This window comes from Caretta caretta, chromosome 3 (assembly GCF_965140235.1).
Source record: "Caretta caretta isolate rCarCar2 chromosome 3, rCarCar1.hap1, whole genome shotgun sequence".
NCBI lineage: Eukaryota > Metazoa > Chordata > Testudines > Cheloniidae > Caretta > Caretta caretta.
In genome coordinates, this window is record NC_134208.1 from 52,699,243 (window position 1) to 52,720,626 (window position 21,384).

Consider the following 21,384-nt stretch of genomic DNA (forward strand, 5'->3'; position numbering starts at 1 on the left):
ACTTCTTCAGCATCATATTTTCAAACCAGCTAGATGTAAATTTGTCTAAACTGAGTAGCTACAGAATCATATTTCCGCAACCTTTGCACTTTCCTCAACTTTCCATCTCTTGGTGCAAGTGTTCTTCCTCACTTGTCTGTCCAATCCATTATTTAGCCTCTAATCCTGCAATATCATCTGCATATACAGACCCATGGTTGTCAATGGGGGTAGGGCCAGGTGCAGATGCTCATCTCTCTGGAGCTGATGGAAGGATCTGGGCCTTAGATTGTAAGACCCTTGGCATAGGCATTGTTTTTCCTATGCATTTCATGCTATCAAATTGATTAAATGAATAAGTATTACTACTGCTACTATTAATGATCCTTGTAATAACACTCTCCCAAGTACAGCTTTCCCATTCACCCTCTCATCTGTAGACTCTTATCCTTCCATCCTCCTGCTTTGTAACTTACCTTTGTTAAGTTTTTCACTGTCCTGTCTAACTATGTTTCCTGTACAGTGCTTTGCACATCAGTGGAACTATATAAACAATATTTCTTTGCTTTCATGTGTCCACCTTTCACTGTATTATTTATTGATTTGTGCTATTTTATTTGTGATACGTTTTGTGGTTTGTGGTTATTTTGTGTATTTGCTCACGTTGCTGATGTTAAGATGAAAAGATCAGTATCATCTACTTATAAAGTTAAATTACATTTAAAAAATGTATTATTGATTTAAAATTACTATGTTAGGCCTCCACATTGTAGAGAATTTCACATATTTAATTTTGAAGTCAATGAGACCACTCACAATGCATAAACTTAAGCACATGCATAAGTCTTTGAGCGATTGGGCCTTATTAAATATTTTTATTTTTAAAAAGTAAGAGTATTTAATCATAAGAAAAATTCTACTGCTCATTAAGTTCTGTACTTCTTTGAGCAGAAGTCAACTAAGAACAGCAAATGTTAAATGTACCCACTGTGCCTTGATGCGTCATTAACTTCCAAAGATCTTTATTTTAAAGGAGCAACACAAGGTGATTTAGGTATATCAGCAACTATGGGGGTTAACACAGCCATTAGGTATTGAAGGGACATATCTACGGTCTTATGGGAAGTTTTAAAGTTCAGGTGAGCTTTTATGGAAGATTATTGATATGATGTGGTTGGAAGTGGACTAATTAACTCGTGTATGACTAGGTGCTAATGAATCTGGCTGTCTTGGAATTACTGCTGTTAGGCCAATCAGTTGGAGGGACAGATGCAGGGGAGATGGCAGTAGAATTAATGACAGTGACTAAGTGGCTTCACAGAGATGGAACTATATTTCTGGCACAGTCAGTGGGGACAAAGCAGCAGGAGAGACTCTAGGATTGTTTAAAAAAGAGAGAGAGAGAATCATCTATTTTATGTGTCCTAGATCAGTATAAAAGTTGCATCTGAGAGTAGCAGATTTTGCACTGCCAATTTTTTGTAGCTCCTAGCTTAGCTGGTAGAGACATTACAAATATGCATAACAATTTTATCACTCTAACCAACTGCTTTAATGTATAATATGCCAAGCATATTAAACGTTTGTTTCCTTAAGGCTTTTTTAATCAGAAAACAATTTTTGATTGATATGGTGCAGAGGGCTGTTAAACAACTCGAGTGGCTTTTTTAAATTTTAAGAACTACATTTTTTAAACAAGGTAACGTTTTCTCTGAATTATACCTTCTTTTCATTCTGGATGTAGCATCCAGATTTTTTTTTCTTTCCTCTGCAATTGATAGAAAGGGGGTCAGTAAGATTATGTACCGTGCCTTCTTAGGAGAATGAGATCTAAGCTGTGTGACTGATGTAACACAGTTCTGAAGATTATTGCTAATTCTGCCTTATCTTAGGGGTAGGAATTCAGCCAGACTTCTGGGGGACAACTACTATAAAAGACCTTTAAGATTAAGAGCAGAATTCTACACTTCCGGAGGGAACAGCACACGGGGTGGAAAGGTGGAGCAGAGCCAGTAATGAGTCTGACAAAAAAGCCATCTTGTAAGGCAGGATGGCTCAGGATACGCTAAAACTCTAAGCTGCCTTGTGCTGTTTGCTGCTCCTCTGAAGATGAACAGGCTGTGGTCCTCATTGAAGGGGTTGCTTCTGCCCCCTAAAGGAGAGGCTTCACTCGTTTAGGAATGTAGGGCAGAACATAGTCTATTTCATGGCACTGTCTCCTAGCGTTCTCTTGAATGTTAATAATTTGCCAATGATCAGAATATAAAAAGAAAATATAGGAGAATGGGGGGGGGGGCAAAGGGGGCAATTTCCCAGGGCCCCGGTGATTTAAAAGGCACGGCCCTGTGGCCTCTCGGGGGGGGTCTCTGCTAAGAACATAAGAACATAAGAATTCTGTGCGCTGCCCCCGCCCTGAGCGCCAACTCCACAGCTCCCATTGGCCAGGAACTGTGGCTAATGGGAGCTGCGGGGGTTGTGCCTGTAGGCAGTAGTGTTTGGAGACTCCCGGGGCCCCCGCCTAGGATCCGCTGCCAGAGGGGTGTGCTGATCACTTTCAGGAGCAGGCCGAGGTAAGCGCCAACCCCCTGCCCCCCTCCTGCACATCAACCCCCTGCCCCAGCCTAGAGCCCTGCACCCAAACTCCCTCCCAGAGCCTGCACCCCCTCCCACACCCAAACTCCCTCCCAGAGCCCAACTCCCTCACCCCTCCCGCACCCAAACTCCCTCCCAGAGCCCACAAGCTGCACCCCCTCCTGCACCCAAATTCCCTCCCAGAGCCTAACCCCTCACCCTCTCCCACACCCCAACCTCCTGCCCCAGCCTTGTGAAAGTGAGTGAGGGTGTGGGACAGTGAGCGACAGAGGGACTGGGGATGGAGTGAGCAGGGGATGGGGCCTCAGAGAAGGGGCAGGACAGGGGCATGGTCTCAGGGAAGGGGTGGGTAGGGGCAGGGCAAGGGTCTTTGGGTTTGCACAATTACACAGTTGGCAACCCTACCGGGCGGGCATGTAGAAGCCCTGGCCGTGCTGGAAGAGCACGGCTTGTGTGTGCGTGGGGGCCCTTTGACTGTTCTGCCCTGGGGCCCGGAATTGCTGTCGGTGGGGCTGATCTTTTGTGACACTATTCCACATGTTAGTGTGTGCGGCTTCATTGCTTGTAAGATAATACAGCCACTTTGGCAGCATAACATTATTGTTAGAGGAGCAACATTACACTAACATGACCTTTGCACTTGTTCTTTCTTTATTCTGAATTACTTTCCCCCATCAACCTTTATCTTTCTTTTGTTATTAAAAATAATCATAGGTTCACTGAGGAAGTTTCTACATATACTGAGCGATTAGGAGGAACATCAGAAAGATATAGCTATAACACAGCTACATAGCCATACCACAGGGAAACATTGTAGCTACATACTTTTTCCATTACCTTTATTTTTGTCTTGTAAAGTGTCTGTTATAAGGGATCATGTCACTTGTAAGACTATATGCTGATATGCATTATTTAAGATGAAAAAATAAAGGAAAGGGCTTAGCCAGTGGGGAACAATCCTCTGAAAATTCAATGAAAGTTGTTCATGCCGATACATAATCGGACAGTTCCTAATTTGTTGCTGTACGTTTTGGTACACGACTTTCTTCATAACCCATACTTCCCAGAGCTCAGTGAACCACCCTCATATCCACATACATTTTACATATTATTTATAGATGTTAAAAGTATTGCCTGTTTTCTCTTACCTCTCCTACTGGTCAACAGCAAAGTTTATCTCCAGCTGCGATGTATGAACACTATCCAGGAAGCAGCAGTGATTCCTGCTGTTCTTTATAAAGGAACAAGAACTTCCACAGATGACGACTCAAATGCAGTAAATTCCCACACCTCCTTTCAGATATAGTCTCTCAATGAAGAATTATTTCCTTGCTTCAATAACCAAGGATAGATATAATTTCAAAATCAATGGCATAGTTTAAAGAGTACAGAGTGTTCTCTCTCTTCTGTAATGTTTTTAGCAGGTTTTTGGTAGTTCAAGGTAGCCTTGTTATTCAAGCAAGAGGAGTTTTTTCTTTTGTTAGCAAAAAAATCCTGGTATTCAAGTGTAATGTATCCAAGTGGAAATGGACTGAACAACAGATATTGTTTTTCATTTCTTTCTTTATCATCACATTTTATGCCCATATAATTCAATTCCCTGATAAAAAGTTTCAATAATGTAATGGTATTACTTATTAATTTATTAATTATTATTATCATCAAATAATTATTAATTATTATTATTCCATCAATGAAGCACTGGTTTGCTGTGGGAGGGGAGGAGAACTAATAAAGCAGTGCTGGGCACAAGATAACTTGATGCAGGATGATAGATAGCTACTCATGTGCAACATGGTGGAGCTAGAGGGAGCATACTAGGAATGAGCTCTTGTTACACCTGGGAAAGTGGTAATGAGCTTGTCATAAATATAAAGGGAAGGGTAAACCCCTTTGAAATCCCTCCTGGCCAGGGGAAAGCTCCTCTCACCTGTAAAGGGTTAAGAAGCTAAAGGTAACCTCGCTGGCACCTGACCAAAATGACCAATGAGGAGACAAGATACTTTCAAAAGCTGGGAGGAGGGAGAGAAACAAAGGGTCTGTGTGTCTGTTTATAGTCTCTCTTTGTCGGTGATAGACCAGGAATGGAGTCTTAGAACTTTTAGTAAGTAATCTAGCTAGGTATGTGTTAGATTATGATTTCTTTAAATGGCTGAGAAAAGAATTGTGCTGAATAGAATAACTATTTCTGTCTGTGTATCTTTTTTGTAACTTAAGATTTTGCCTAGAGGGATTCTCTATGTTTTTGAATCTAATTACCCTGTAAGATATCTACCATCCTGATTTTACAGGGGGGATTTCTTTATTTCTATTTACTTCTATTTTTATTAAAAGTCTTCTTGTAAGAAAACTGAATGCTTTTTCATTGTTCTCAGATCCAAGGGTTTGGGTCTGTGGTCACCTATGCAAATTGGTGAGGCTTTTTATCCAACATTTCCCAGGAAAGGGGGGGGGGGTGCAAGTGTTGGGAGGATTGTTCATTGTTCTTAAGATCCAAGGGTCTGGGTCTGTAGTCACCTAGGCAAATTGGTGAGGCTTTTTACCAAACCTTGTCCAGGAAGTGGGGTGCAAGGTTTTGGGAAGTATTTTGGGGGGAAGGACGCGTCCAAACAGCTCTTCCCCAGTAACCAGTATTAGTTTGGTGGTGGTAGCGGCCAGTCCAAGGACAACGGGTGGAATATTTTGTACCTTGGGGAAGTTTTGACCTAAGCTGGTAAAGATAAGCTTAGGAGGTTTTTCATGCAGGTCCCCACATCTGTACCCTAGAGTTCAGAGTGGGGGAGGAACCTTGACAGAGCTCTCTCCCTGAATCCACTTATTTCACCAGAACACAGGGTGTAGTTGTGCTAGTTGCCTCTCCCATCTTCTGCTCACCTTGACCAGGTGACGAAATTATGGCTGCCCATGTCTGGGTACAACTTCTAGTCCATCTAACACACCTATGCAAGGTTAGCCATCATTTGGCCATGAGGTTGTTGTCATGCTGCCTGAAGTGGTTCACGAGTGTGAGTGCCAACTTCAGGGCAGATTGTCAAGAAGCAGGGCAGGCACCCCAAACTGGTTGTATGTTCTATAATTAGATTTCACCAATCCAGTATCGAGTGTGAACTCCTGAAGCACTATAACATTCTTATCATGGAATCACAGACAGTCCCCTTGGGCAGTCCAGTCTATCTTGCCACTCAGGCCAGCTCACCTAGTGAAAGTTGGTTGCTATACACCAAAGATCACAATAGATTCAGGTTGCTTCCAGTCCTATAAGACAAGTCACTTATCCCAGGTCAATCACTATCTCAGATCTCACACCAAAGACAACCCTTGTAGTCAATCCTCTAGTAAACTAACTAAGGATTTATTAATTAGAAAAGAGAAATGAGAGTTATTTATAGGTTAAAGCCAGAAAACATAAATACACAAATGAGTTACAGTCTATGGTTCCAAAAGTTGACAGAGTTGTAGTAATCAGTGAGCACTGAATGTCTTTTAGGGCTAACCCAGTTTGACACTGGCAATTTCTGCTTCTCTTTTGTAGCTTCCACCTTGTGAGAGTCCAAACAGCAAAGGTGAAATATTTTCATCTCAGCTATCTTTATTTCTTTCTTCCAGAATTCAACCTGATGGAACAAGCTCTTTTGCACATAGCCTGTGCAGGGGCCATCAGTAAAGTCTTTCTATTTTGATGTCCCACAATGGTCCATTTAGTTTTTTTAGACCTTCCCGATGGGCAAGAGATAATATCTTTCATAGCATTTTGTGGTAGGCAAAGTTTTTTCTTGTTTGGTGAATTACATAGTTCAGAACAAACATTTTACAGCCACATAGCAAACATTTAAGTATTATCTTATAGCATGGGATACAGACATTAGTAGGATTAATACGTGTAGCAACTTATAAGCATTTCATAAAATCTAAACACTAGACACATTGTTATAAGTCCAATACCCATCTTAAACTTACTAATGCACAGGTAAGCTGGACTGGTTTCCAGCAGCGAAATTGTCAGTGCTCAGCTGAGGCCTAAAGCCTTTTCAAGAGCTGGTACCTGGTCTGCCAGCGTCATAGTTGTAAATTCAACTTTAAGGAAACAATTAAAAAAAGAATAACAAAACCCTGCCACTGGGAAGTATGGGCAGTTAAAGTGCTACAGATAACTTAGGCCTGGTCTACACTGTGGGGGGGATCAGTCTAAGATACACAACTTTAGCTACGAGAATAGCGTAACTGAAGTCGACGTATCTTAGATCGACTTAGAATCACTTACTTCACGTCCTCGTGGCGCGGGATTGACGGCCGCCACTCCCCCGTCGACTCTGCTTCTGCCTCTCACTGTGGTGGAGTTCCGGAGTCGACGGCAGAGCAATCGGGGATCGATTTATCGCGTCTACACTAGACGCGATAAATTGATCCCCGATAGATAGATCACTACCCACCGATCTGCCGGGTAGTGTAGATGTGGCCTTAGTCTTCATATCATCACTCACTCCATGCTCAAAATCATGTTAATTGTGTGACTGCATATCCTTATTTAGCTAAGAGGATATTTATTTTTTTGCAGATATGTGAAAGAAATCAGCAAGAAACAGATTAATTGTATTTTAACAGTGATGCAAATTGAATAATATTCTAGTGTAGAGTTCTGCTGAAACTGACAAGGGATTGGTACCTTGAGAATTTGCCATTTAATAAGTATAGTATTTGGTAAAGTTAATTCCATTTTGGTGAGCCACTGATTAGGTAACAAGTGACCAAAATACCAGTTTCCACGGTAAACATCTGATGAAGTGAGCTGTAGCTCACGAAAGCTCATGCTCAAATAAATTGGTTAGTCTCTAAGGTGCCACAAGTACTCCTTTTCTTTTTGCAAAATACCATAGTAATAAATGAAAATGTGTAAAAGAAGAAACGAAAAAAATGAAGTAATGTCAAGTTTCTTCAAAACTTCAGCAGCAATTAAACTGATCAGGGGGTAGGCAGTCCTAACATTGTAGATATCAAATAGTAGACAGAAATTCATCAACAGCAGATTCAGTGGCAATGACTGGCAAATCAATAGTAACTGGTAGAATTTAACACAGCAGGACTTTGTGAAAGTGAAAGATCTTTAAAGTTTATGTGCCATTTGTCCAATAGTTCATCTGTTCAACTGATCCACATTCCATCCAAATTTCTCCAACTGAGGAATTTTTGGAGCCTATGCTTTATATTCTAGGAACTAGATGACAGAACAGATGCCTAATCCCAGATCCCTGTGTAAAGCACAAGTAAACAGTTTATACAGTGATTTTTTATGTCAGTCCAGGAGGATGTAATCCTTTTCCCATCTGACTGTGCAGCACCAGTGGAATTGTTCTATAATACAGACTGCAGCTCCTATTCCCCTCTCTGCAGGTAGTTTTGGCCAATTGATCCACAATAGAGGCAGACTTTGGTCACATTCAAGATAGCCTGGAGTTATACATCAGATTCAGAACAGTTGTGAAGCCTCCTGTGACCTGATTTTGCTATGCTGGCCTAGAGCCCCTGATTTCACCAGCTTCACACCATATTTCTATTACCTAAGGTTTTTGAAAATGCTAATGGCACAGTCAGTGGTGCATGGAACAAGCAGCTGTGCAGAACCCTGTGCAATGCCTTTAGCACTTGCTTGCTGAGATTACTTCAGAAGTTTTTGGCCACCCACAATTAATTACTTTCAATATTCTGTTCCTGTGATTTTCCCTTTGAAAACTGATGGGCTCATATGTGCCTAAATCTTATAAGAATGCAGGAGACTTGTTGATGTTTAAAAGAATTTTTTGTCAAATTACATCCCATGCATTGCACTCTTCTTAATGTGTATGTTAATATTAAACTGATTACTTTTTTTAGTATTTTACTTTGTCAGAGATAAGTCTAAAGCTATTAAGAACACTGCTTTCTGTGGTCTGCTTCTGATTCAGATATTTCACTGTAAGGAACTGTATTGTGGAAAATGAAATAGATTAGTAAGTTAACGGCTGTGTTTTCTGCCACCTCTTTCACTTTTCTTCTGGTGCAAGATGACCAGTGTTGGGATGATGCTTAAAACAATTACTAAGCTTCACCCAAACACTGGTTATCTTGCACCAGAAGAACACCAGTGAGCCACTCTAGTTCTCAAAGTACTGTGGAAACAGACTGATTGTTATTCCTGCTAAAATCAATCTTCATCAGTGATCTGCAAAAATCTTTGCTGAGAAGCTTTGCCCAGTTCATTCTCTCATACACTTTTCAGGGCTCAACTTATTAAATACTATTTTAGAGATGCAACAGATTTGCTGTTCCAAGGTTCATATCAAATATTTTGAGGCAGTGAATATTTCTGCACATAATCATTTGCAGTGAAATTAAAGCTCTCTTCCACCCCAAAAATAGATAATAGCTTTTATCTTACTTTTAAGGCATGTGATATAGCAGTGATTCTCAGCCTTTTCCACACACAGTGACCCTGTGTTACAATAGAAAAAAGTTTCAGGATCCCTCTTACAGTCTAGCTATAAACAAAGGTAAGCTGTTTGTGATTTTCCTGGACCGGTTTGCAACCTTCATGGATGTTGTGTCCCCCTGGCTGAGAACTCGTGCCATATATAATGTCCATTAAAAAGAAAAATATATTATGGTAAGGCTGAACACTGAACCACAGCAGGCAGGTGATAAATGAATAGACAGGGAATAAGAATCACAGATTCATAGGTTTTTTTTTTTAAACCAGAAGGGATCATTATGACCATCCAGTCTGATCTTTTGCATACTATGCACATAACCTCACCCAGAAATTTCTGTATCAGACTATACCTGCTGTTTCAGATAAAGCATATCTTCAAGAAAGATACCTAATCTTGATGTAAAGACTTCAAGTGGTGAAGAAACCATCACAATCCTAGATTAATTAGGTCCCATAGTTAATTACCCTCACATATAATCTACGCTTTATTTCTAGCCTGAGTTTGTCTTGCTTCAGTTTCCAACCACTGTATCTTATTATGCCTTTTTCTGCTAGATCAAAAAGCCATCTCACTGTGTGAAATCTCTTCCCCTTGTAGCCTGTGATCAAGTCATCTCTTAAACTTCTCTTGGATAAACTAAAAAGATAGAGCTTCTTAAGTCTCTCATTATAAGACATGTTTTCTAGACCTTGAATCACTCCTGTTTTTCTTTTCTGAATTCTTTTGAGCTTTACATCCTTTATAACAGTAAATACCAGAACTGGATACAGTATTCCAGTAATGGTCTCACTGGTGCTGTATTTGCGGGTAATTCCACCTCCCTGCTGCTACTTGATATTCTTCTGCTTATATACCCAAGGATCATGTTTGCTCTCTAATCTACACATCACACTGGGAGCTCAAGTTCAATTGATTGTCTACCATGACCTTAAAGTCATTCTTATCATCAGTGACTAGCAAAAGATACGCTCTGACCTCGTAAGTGTGACTTATATTCTTTATTCCTAGATATATGTCCTTGTATTTGTCTGTATTGAAATGCATGTTCAAATTAGCCCACCTTACCAAGTAGTCCAGATCTATCTGCATAACTGACATGTCGCTGTGATTATTTACCACTCCGTCCATTTTTGTGTCATCTACAAATTTTACCAGCAATGATTTTATATTTTCTTCCAGATAATTGATAAAAATATTGAATAGCACTGGGACAAAGGACAGATCCCTGAGGGACCCCACTGGAAATACCGACATAGAATGATGATTCCACATTTACAATTCCTATTTGATATCTTTTAATATGAGTTAACTAGTTTTTAATCCATATAAATACTGGCTACAATGATTTTGCACAGTGCTATTTTTTTCATGAATTTATTTGATTTTAAATTAGAACATCAAGTCAAATGCCATACAAAAGTCAAAGCATATTAGCTCAAAACTTGAGCAGACCAGAGAAAGGTAATTCTGTTGCCTGGAGGATTTCAATATTTTCAAATTTGATTTGGTTCTGATTTGGAATGAAAAGCAAACATTTCAAAATTCCCAAAATGGAAGGGAGTTCCAGCTCTGGAGCAGCCTGCTCAGTGGGTGTCCCTGGAGATGTGTTTTCTGAAAGCCCTGGGATCCCCAAATGTGAGGCAGTCTTGCATGTGGGATGCCAAAGAGGTGCATAGTTGAGCTGGCAAGAAATCAAGCAGGTTTTGAAAACTGCACAACATGCAATTTTCTCTTGGAATATCATCAAACGTGAACCAGTTCTGTGAAATGTTTCTAGTTCAACGAATCATCAAATTCCAACTGAAAACTGTTTCAACCGGATTTTTTTTTGGCCAGCCTGCCAACACAACCAAGCTCATCCAAAAGACAACAAACAAACAAACAAAACCCCACTAAACCAACTTTGACATGCCCTATTTTTCGTAAAACTATGCTGACTGGCATTATTAAATTGCCATCCTTTAATTCTTTACTGATTGCATCCCACATCAATAAGCAGAGCCTTAGCCTACATGGCAGCCATCAGAGCTGAGGTAGCCAGGAGGGGAAAGTCATTTACTCCTGGTGTAGACATGTAGCAAGTCCTGGAGAAGCATGGAGGAAATTGTGAGTTTCTTGGAGAGCCACAATTCCTTTCCTCATCTCCTCCTCAGGCAGTAGAGATAAGTACTGCCCTTTACTTAATGTAATAGAGCAGTGTAAGTAAACAAATATAATCTTCAGAGAGATTTATTTTAAGATACATATAATTTCTTTCAACTACATACTGTAGATTGCATGTGTCACAAGGCCTCCATGCTTTTAAAATATATGTAAATGAGCACACATCAAAATTATCTCTTACTATTATGAATATATTTTATAATATATTGTGTGTGGGTTACCCAATGAATAGATAACATCTGGAGAAGAAAGTGAAGCAAGGTTGAGAAAATCCCTAAACAAAAGATTGTTGGACAGCATTCATAAATGACTATGGATAACACAAAGAGAAAGCAACCCTGAAAGCTGGTATGTACAGCTGCTTACTTTTGATATAAAGATGCCACACCAGAGACTGATATTCAAAGGAAAGGACTAGGATTTTTAATCCTCAGTTGTGTGTGTTCATGTACCAATGTTTCAGCACAATGTTTCAGCACACTTAACAGAAATGCCAGTAATTTGTGCCAAATTCTTTAATCCTCTTCTTCACACTTCCCTCACTTTGTCTTACCAGCATTATCTGTCAATCCCCAAGGCATGTCATATTGTTTTCCAGGCATGAACTTCGTCATTTCTCTCAAGCATTAAAGTTTAAACAAAGAATTTCAACCTTTTGTTTTTCCAGCTCATTTAGTTGTATCTGTTTTGAAAGTTTCACTATTTTCTCTTTCCATAGACCCTGTGTTGTTATATTGGCCCTGAAAGCATATTTTCTAGGACTGTCATATAAAAACATGTACCTTTGGGCACATGTTTGCTTATATATGTTTTAAAAGGAAAGCTTTCTTTTTCTTTTTTTCTTGTCTCTTGATGTTTGCTTAGTATTCACTTTGATGTCTGCACTTCTACCATGAATAGTATTCACTTTGATGAATTAAGCTACTTCTATATTCTAATCCTTATATTGTAATTTATTTTATTGCCAGATGTAAACGGACATGGGAAATAAACACTTGAAAGGAGAGAAAAGCTGTGTTCCTGCCTTCCTTCTGTATGTAGATAAATTGATCAGTAGACAAAAAACAAACAAACAAAAACCTTTAAAATCATTGAGCACTTTTTCAAACTGGACAGTCCCTACGTAAAAGAATAAATGGACACAAATCAGATGTCAAGAATTATAACATTCATAAACCAGTCGGAGAACACTTCAATCTCTCTGGTCACACAATCACAGACATGAAGGTCGCTATCTTAAAACAAAAAAACTTCAAATCCAGACTCCAGCGAGAAACTGCTGAATTGGAATTCATTTGCAAATTGGATACTATTAATTTAGGCTTAAATAGAGACTGGGAGTGGCTAAGTCATTATGCAAGGTAGCCTGTTTCCTCTTGTTTTTTCCTACCCCCCCCCAGATGTTCTGGTTTAACTTGGATTTAAACTTGGAGAGTGGTCAGTTTAGATGAGCTATTACCAGCAGGAGAGTGAGTTTGTGTGTGTATGGGGGTGGGGGGGATGTGAGAAAACCTGGATCTATGCAGGAAATAGCCCGACTTGATTATGTAAAGAGTTGTCACTTTGGATGGGCTAGCACCAGCAGGAGAGTGAATTTGTGGCGGGGGGTGGAGGGTGAGAAAACCTGGATTTGTGCTGGAAATGGCCCACCTGTTGATCACTTTAGATAAGCTATTACCAGCAGGACAGTGGGGTGGGAGGAGGTATTGTTTCATATTCTCTGTGTGTATATAAAGTCTGCTGCAGTTTCCACGGTAAACATCTGATGAAGTGAGCTGTAGCTCACGAAAGCTCATGCTCAAATAAATTGGTTAGTCTCTAAGGTGGCACAAGTACTCCTTTTCTTTTTGCGAATACAGACTAACACGGCTGTTCCTCTGAAACCTGTCATTATGCAAGGCACTGCATTTAGCCGTATGGAGTGGAAATCTATCAACTGCATGAAAAAACTTGTACAGATACAGACAGACATCATCTTCCTTTCCAAATGCAAACAGATGGACATCGTACCAAAAGGACTGAAGGTAAAAAATCCATTACAATCTACATACCACACAGACTATGCTGACAGCTTGTGCCTCACGCTCTCAAAGAAACTGTGGAATCACCTGATCAAGATCCTCTACAGCAAACAGGGAAAGATTAAGAATGAGCTCTCAAAAATGGATACTCTCATAAAGAACCAACCTTCCACACAAACTTCCTCGTGGCTGGATTTTACTAAAACTAGACAAGCCATTTACAACGCACACTTTGCTTCTCTACAAAAGAAAAAGGACACTAAACTTTCTAAACTACTACATGCTACAAGGGGCCACAGCAATGGTTCCCTCACCCCACCTAGCAATATTGTTAACCTATCCAACTATACTCTCAGCCCAGCAGAAGCAGCTGTTCTATCTCGGGGCCTCTCCTTCTGCCCCTCCACCCCCACGAACATGATACAGTTCTGTGGTGACCTAGAATCCTATTTTCGACGTCTCCGTCTCAAGGAATATTTCCAAAATACCTCTGAACAACATACTAATCCACAGAGGTCTCCCTGCCAACACTACAGAAAGAGGGATTCTAGATGGACTCCTCCTGAAGGTCGAAACAGCAGACTGGACTTCTACATAGAGTGCTTCCGCCGACGTGCACGGGCTGAAATTGTGGAAAAGCAGCATCACTTGCCCCATAACCTCAGCCATGCGGAACGCAATGCCATCCACAGCCTCAGAAACAACTCTGACATCATAATCAAAAAGGCTGACAAAGGAGGTGCTGTTGTCATCATGAATAGGTCGGAATATGAACAAGAGGCTGCTCGGCAGCTCTCCAACACGAGTTTCTACAAGCCATTACCCTATGATCCCACTGAGAGTTACCAAAAGCAACTACAGCATTTGCTCAAGAAACTTCCTGAAAAAGCACAAGATCAAATCCGCACAGACACACCCCTGGAACCCCGACCTGGGATATTCTATCTACTACCCAAGATCCATAAACCTGGAAATCCTGGGCGCCCCATCATCTCAGGCATTGGCACCCTGACAGCAGGATTGTCTGGCTATGTAGACTCCCTCCTCAGGCCCTACGCTACCAGCACTCCCAGCTACCTTCGAGACACCACTGACTTCCTGAGGAAACTTCAATCCATCGGTGATCTTCCTGATAACACCATCCTGGCTACTATGGATGTAGAAGCCCTCTACACCAACATTCCACACAAAGATGGACTACAAGCCGTCAAGAACACTATCCCCGATAATGTCACGGCTAACCTGGTGGCTGAACTTTGTGACTTTGTCCTTACCCATAACTATTTCACATTTGGGGACAATGTATACCTTCAGATCAGCGGCACTGCTATGGGTACCCGCATGGCCCCACAGTATGCCAACATTTTTATGGCTGATTTAGAACAACGCTTCCTCAGCTCTCGTCCCCTAAAGCCCCTACTCTACTTGCACTATATTGATGACATCTTCATCATCTGGACCCATGGAAAAGAAGCCCTTGAGGAATTCCACCATGATTTCAACAATTTCCATCCCACCACCAACCTCAGCCTGGTCCAGTCCACACAAGAGATCCACTTCCTGGACACTACAGTGCTAATAAACAATGGCCACATAATCACCACCCTATACCGGAAACCTACTGACCGCTATTCCTACCTGCATGCCTCCAGCTTTCACCCTGACCACACCACACGATCCATCGTCTACAGCCAAGCTCTGCGATACAACCGCATTTGCTCCAACCCCTCAGACAGAGACAAACACCTACAAGATCTCTGTCAAGCTTTCTTACAACTACAATACCCACCTGCAGAAGTAAAGAAACAGATTGATAGAGCCAGAAGAGTTCCCAGAAGTTACCTACTACAGGACAGGCCTAACAAAGAAAATAACAGAACGCCACTAGCGGTCACCTTCAGCCCCCAACTAAAACCCCTCCAACGCATTATTAAGGATCTACAACCTATCCTAAAGGATGACCCAACACTCTCACAAGTCTTGGGAGACAGGCCAGTCCTTGCCTACAGACAGCCCCGCAACCTGAAGCAAATACTCACCAACAACCACATACCACACAACAGAACCACTAACCCAGGAACTTATCCTTGCAACAAAGCCCGTTGCCAATTGTGCCCACATATCTATTCAGGGGACACCATCACAGGGCCTAATAACATCAGCCACACTATCAGAGGCTCGTTCACCTGCACATCCACCAATGTGATATATGCCATCATGTGCCAGCAATGCCCCTCTGCCATGTACATTGGTCAAACTGGACAGTCTCTACGTAAAAGAATAAATGGACACAAATCAGATGTCAAGAATTATAACATTCATAAACCAGTCGGAGAACACTTCAATCTCTCTGGTCACACAATCACAGACATGAAGGTCGCTATCTTAAAACAAAAAAACTTCAAATCCAGACTCCAGCGAGAAACTGCTGAATTGGAATTCATTTGCAAATTGGATACTATTAATTTAGGCTTAAATAGAGACTGGGAGTGGCTAAGTCATTATGCAAGGTAGCCTGTTTCCTCTTGTTTTTTCCTACCCCCCCCCAGATGTTCTGGTTTAACTTGGATTTAAACTTGGAGAGTGGTCAGTTTAGATGAGCTATTACCAGCAGGAGAGTGAGTTTGTGTGTGTATGGGGGTGGGGGGGATGTGAGAAAACCTGGATCTATGCAGGAAATAGCCCGACTTGATTATGTAAAGAGTTGTCACTTTGGATGGGCTAGCACCATCAGGAGAGTGAATTTGTGTGGGGGGGTGGAGGGGAGAAAACCTGGATTTGTGCTGGAAATGGCCCACCTGTTGATCACTTTAGATAAGCTATTACCAGCAGGACAGTGGGGTGGGAGGAGGTATTGTTTCATATTCTCTGTGTGTATATAAAGTCTGCTGCAGTTTCCACGGTATGCATCTGATGAAGTGAGCTGTAGCTCACGAAAGCTCATGCTCAAATAAATTGGTTAGTCTCTAAGGTGCCACAAGTACTCCTTTTCTTTTTGCGAATACAGACTAACACGGCTGTTCCTCTGAAACTTTTCTTCCTCTGTTTACTATAGCGGGAACAAGACTGGACCCCATATTTCTGTTTTGTTAATCTGTTATCATGATTAAGACAGATTCTCATTATAGGGAATGGAGATTTAGATATGTGATTCCCACTCACCTATTCTGTGCTTTGGGGCCATTTTAAATAGTGTGTACTCAATGAAGTTTTTTTTAAAAGCTAAGAGTGACTTAGCTTGGCTGCTGTGTTTTTTCAAGTATGTGATTCATGTGAGAGAGGTGTGAACCCTTCAGAGCCCCTACCATTATGTTAATTGTATTAACTCACAGATTTTTTTACTACTGATGTTTAATAACATTTTAACCATAGTGTTGGCAGAGACTATCATGTTTTAAAACGTGTTGGCTGGTTATGATTAAGCTTAGCGAACATATTTTTAAACATGACTTATCCATATGTTCATTAAGCACTAAGGCCAAGATCCTCAAAGGTATTATCCTCCTAACTTCCCCTCAAATCAATGGAAGTTAGGACCTTAAATATCTGAGGATTTGGGCATCAGTATTGTTCAACATCATGTTAGTTAAAACACTCCAACACAGTGGGGCCCAACCTTATTACGCAGAAGGGCCCATAAACCTAAGCACAACCTTGTGTGGGCCAAACAGATTTTCCACCTCAGGACTGACAGCCCAAGCCCCATCGCAGGCCTCATGAAAAGCTTTGGTGGGTCATGCACAGCCCATGGGCGGTAGGTTGGGCACCCTGGCACTAAAGCAATTTTTTAACCTGGCACAATTTCCTAGCGGACACATGGCTCATGTCTTCGCAGGGACTTGGAATGGCTCCAGGATGTGCAAGCAGAGGGATTTTTTGAAGGATGGTTAGTGGAGAAAAAGGGTAGGTCTGAAACAGTTGAGATGGGGTTGGAAATGGGAGAGGAGATGAGTATTACTTGGAGTTTTAAAAATTTGCTTCCATCACCACGAACATGTGTACAAGGTGCCCAAGAAGAGACAGCCCATGCCTGCTGACTGCAGGGGGGTTGGTGCCACTACAACTGTTTTTGGTAGACTGTCATAGGGCTGCATCCCCTGAAGGTGATGTTGGGGAGAGGGGCATTACCACATTCCCTCCCCTGTTCCTCATATACACCTCTATAACTTACATCACTTGCCCAATTTGAAAAAAAATATATGGTTACTCTAATCTGCTCCAAATGAGGTTTCTCAGGTCCTATGGTAAAGTATAATGAAAAAGTGCCTTAAAGCCACCTTTCTCTCCCCTCTCCTGAGCTATGCCTAACACAAGCTTGGTAAAATTGAAAATCTCATCAGTGTTAAGGCACACAGAATTGTTGCTTTAATCTAAGTTATGTACAATGTCTTCACACTACAGTTTAAGTATTACACCACAACATTTATAATGAATGCTAATAATAAAAAAGTTGTTCAACTAAGTGATTATTTCTAATTAAATGTGACTGTTATCTGTGTGGCTTTGCAACACTAGATCACAAATATCTATCTATATTTTTTACAATAAAAATAATGTCCAGTCCACTTACTTGATACAGCCCAAAACATAATTCCAGTAGAAAAGTGGTAAAAGAAAATCCATATTATTAAAGTTACTCCTTCTTCAATTATTTATTTAAATAAATAACAAACACATAAATATGTGTTTCTCCTCTCTCTAGAATAATAAATGCTTTTCAAGTTCTGGTTGGCTGAAGTTTTTATATTTTGAAGTACTGAATTAGTTTACCATATATTAAATTACTTACACTGAATCCTCCAATTATATTGAGACACAATCCTTCATTCAGACAGTTGATGCTGAGCAGCCTGCAGTAGTCAATTGCTTCCTCACAGTTCTTTCCAGTGAATCCTGGCAAGCAGCTGCAAATACACCAGTGTATTTTAGAAGACTCAGATTTTCAAGTTAATTGCATTTAATTAGGTTCCAAAATTCGATTAAATATGTTCTTCCAGTAACTAAGCAGATCTTATCCGTTATTTAAAAAACAATATATAAAACATGTTTCCAAGCAACTAACAATCGGTTGTTTGATTCTGGATATTTTCACTTCTGCACAGAATAAAAAAAAAACCCATTCATTAAAAGAAAAGCTTTTTTTTATATCAGAGCTTAATATATTCTGGGTACTTAAATATAAAATAAACCTTGAGCTAAGCTGATATTTAACAGTAAACTATATATACAAATTTGGAAAGCTTTTAGAATGGATGAGTCTATTACTGAATAGTGGGGAAAATGATGACAAATGAGATTTAGAACAGGGAACACAGTCATTACACACTGATGATTAGCAAACAATAGTCAATAATGAGAAATCTGAGTTTGAAGAAAATGTGGGGAGCCTCTGCAGAGGATAAAGCATGACTGCTGTTGTATTTGTTTAATTCTAATGGTAGATTTTCTTTTAAAAAGGAAACTAACATTCTGCTCTGTGTCCGTTTGTCAGCTCAATGTTCTGCCAATGAAGGAATGGTTAGTTCTGTCATGGCATAGGAAGCTCTGTGAAGTTCTTCTGGCTCACCGTCAGTGCTTGTCACTAGTAAGGTAAAGTTCTTTTCTTATCTTTTCTTTTCTGCCAGTTTTTTTTTTTAAAGCCCTTTCATATTGAAAAAGAATGGGAGTTAAATTCATATTAAGTTAGCATTGTTCAAGAGAGACAGCCAAATATTGCAGAACCAGTAAATATTTAATAATTGCGTATCTGGCTCAAATGATCAGTGTACAATATATAAAAGCCAGGTTATCAAAACGTTCTTAAGTGATGAAAGGGATATTCTTCCTTTGATGTATATGTAATTCCTGTCAAATCCACTCCTTGAAGCATTTATACACATGCTTAGCAGCAGCTCCTGGTGACAAAGTATGGCAGGGGTGGGAGGGAATATATGTGGGCAATGACAGAGTGGTTGAAATGGAGAATGCTCCTGCAATTCTGAGCTGCAAAGCAATCCATAGGAAGAAGTTAGGAAACTGCTCTGAGTTATACTGGGGGCTACTTTGCTCCCTGGTATAGCCCAGAATCTGGAAACAGTAAATATGCCATAGAGCCATCTTTGTCACCACTTCTCCTTGGCTGTGCCTCCTGACAGGTGGAGGACACAATCAAGCTCCTCCTAGTTCTCAAACTTAAAAAAAAAAACGTGCCAGGCCTTACTTAGTAATACATTCTGTTTCTTTTAACTTATAGAATGTAACAGAGAAATATATCCTTTCTATAGAATTCTAAAACCAGCCTAGAGAATTTAATAGGAACACTCTGCTATACTGATTTCTATAAGCTGGTTTAAAAAATTCTGAAAGGCAGTTAATGTTTCTCTATTAAACTCAGTAGGATTTTCACATAAAAGAGCAGCCTGCCCAAATAAAGTCCTGCCCAAAACCTCCCCCTCACCTCAGAAAAATCTGACAATAATAAAACAAAAACATCACTATCAAAACAAACAGACCCTCCATATTACACATTACAGTATTTCAAACATCAAGATCTGGAACTCTGGCAAAGAAGTCTGTCCTTACCAGATTTCCCGTCTAATGTTTGTGTCTACAAAGAGGTTTGTAAAATGGTTGGTGCATTCACTCCATTTGTTCAATAACATACTACATAGTTACTACTTACATTCCCTTCTAACTACAAGGAAAAAAGTAAATATCACTCTGTGGTAACTATCCAAGGCTGAAGTCTAAATAACAACCAGTGAACTCTTTTCCCTTCCTTTTAATTTGTCAGCACTGAAAGGTATTACATTTAAGGTTGAAGCAGATTGTCATGTGTACCTTTACCAGCAATTATTTTTTGTAACAGATTTATTTTCAAAGAACAGTCCTATTATAGAACTTATTTTATTGATTTGCTTCCAATTATGATCCTAGATCAGGTGAGAGTTGCACAGCTTCCCTTGGTCAATTTAATTGGCCTAGAAGCTGCACAGCATCATTAGGTCAATATAATTGGCCTAGTTATTTTACAAAACTGCCATAGGTTAACTAATTAGACCTATTTTTAAAGCTGCCTTCTGCAATTCCTCTTTTTGCCCAATTTACCTAGTGATGCAGGCTTTCAAACAGGCAAGCCAATAAGAGACAAAGGAAGTGTAAATAAACAGACAGCAAGAAAATTGGCCATAAAGTTGGAAAGATAGCAGTAATGAAACAAATATTCTCAAAACACTCTTTTCTATATTTGTGACTTTTTATTATCCTGGATAACATGGATAATAGAAGCAGATACAAAGTAAACAATCACAATCTATTGTGATGGATACCCTTGTTCACTGACTATTTGAATTCACTTTAAATTTTGACATTTAAGAAAGAATACTACTATTAGATTCTTAGTGTAAAGTTCTATGTGATATAAAGACTGAAAGGATGGAATTAGGATACAAGGTAGTCATATATCATAGCTGAAGTGAAGAAAATTAAATTGAGCCTGTTTGGTTATATGTTTAGAATAGAAAACAGCTGTTTTCCAAGAGAAGAAGGGGTAAGTTGATAGAAGCTGAGAGTGTGATGGATAAAGGCAGAAAACAACTTGAGTGTGAGTAGAGCTAAATGAAGCACTGATAGCAAAAACCAGAAAACTGAAACAAAAGGGTCAAGTCTGCTATTAATTGTAATAGTGTATTTGTGTAAGACAAGTGGGTATCACATGTATTTTACTTGTTACACAAAGTAATAGTGTAATAGGTAGTAACAATATATTGAATGGTTTCAGAGTAACAGCCGTGTTACTCTGTATTCGCAAAAAGAAAAGGAGTACTTGTGGCACCTTAGAGACTAACCAATTTATTTGAGCATAAGCTTTCGTGAGCTACAGCTCACTTCATCGGATGCATATATCCGATGAAGTGAGCTGTAGCTCACAAAAGCTTATGCTCAAATAAATTGGTTAGTCTCTAAGGTGCCACAAGTACTCCTTTTCTTTTTGCAAATATATTGAATGAGAACACCTAGGATTCTGTAGTGTGACTAAACACAACCATAATCTAGAGTGTCTGACATTCATTACTAAGGATAGATGGAGTACTTCAGACAAAATGTAAACAAGCCCAAACCTTCACCCCAAACTTGAAGTGAACTGAATCCATATCTTCTTGCTTGAAATATGATTACTTTTCCTG

At 40.0% G+C, this 21,384-nt stretch overlaps 1 protein-coding gene across 1 annotated transcript in view; it reads right to left on the reverse strand.

Moving 5' to 3' along the window:
* The window catches only part of LOC125634897 (protein eyes shut homolog), a 411,142-nt gene that overhangs the window by 86,000 nt on the left and 303,758 nt on the right, over positions 1–21,384 (reverse strand). Inside the window, exon 6 of the mRNA XM_075126511.1 lies at positions 18,009–18,123. Coding sequence (XP_074982612.1) covers positions 18,009–18,123 — 115 coding nt within the window. The remainder of the gene's footprint in view (positions 1–18,008; positions 18,124–21,384) is intronic.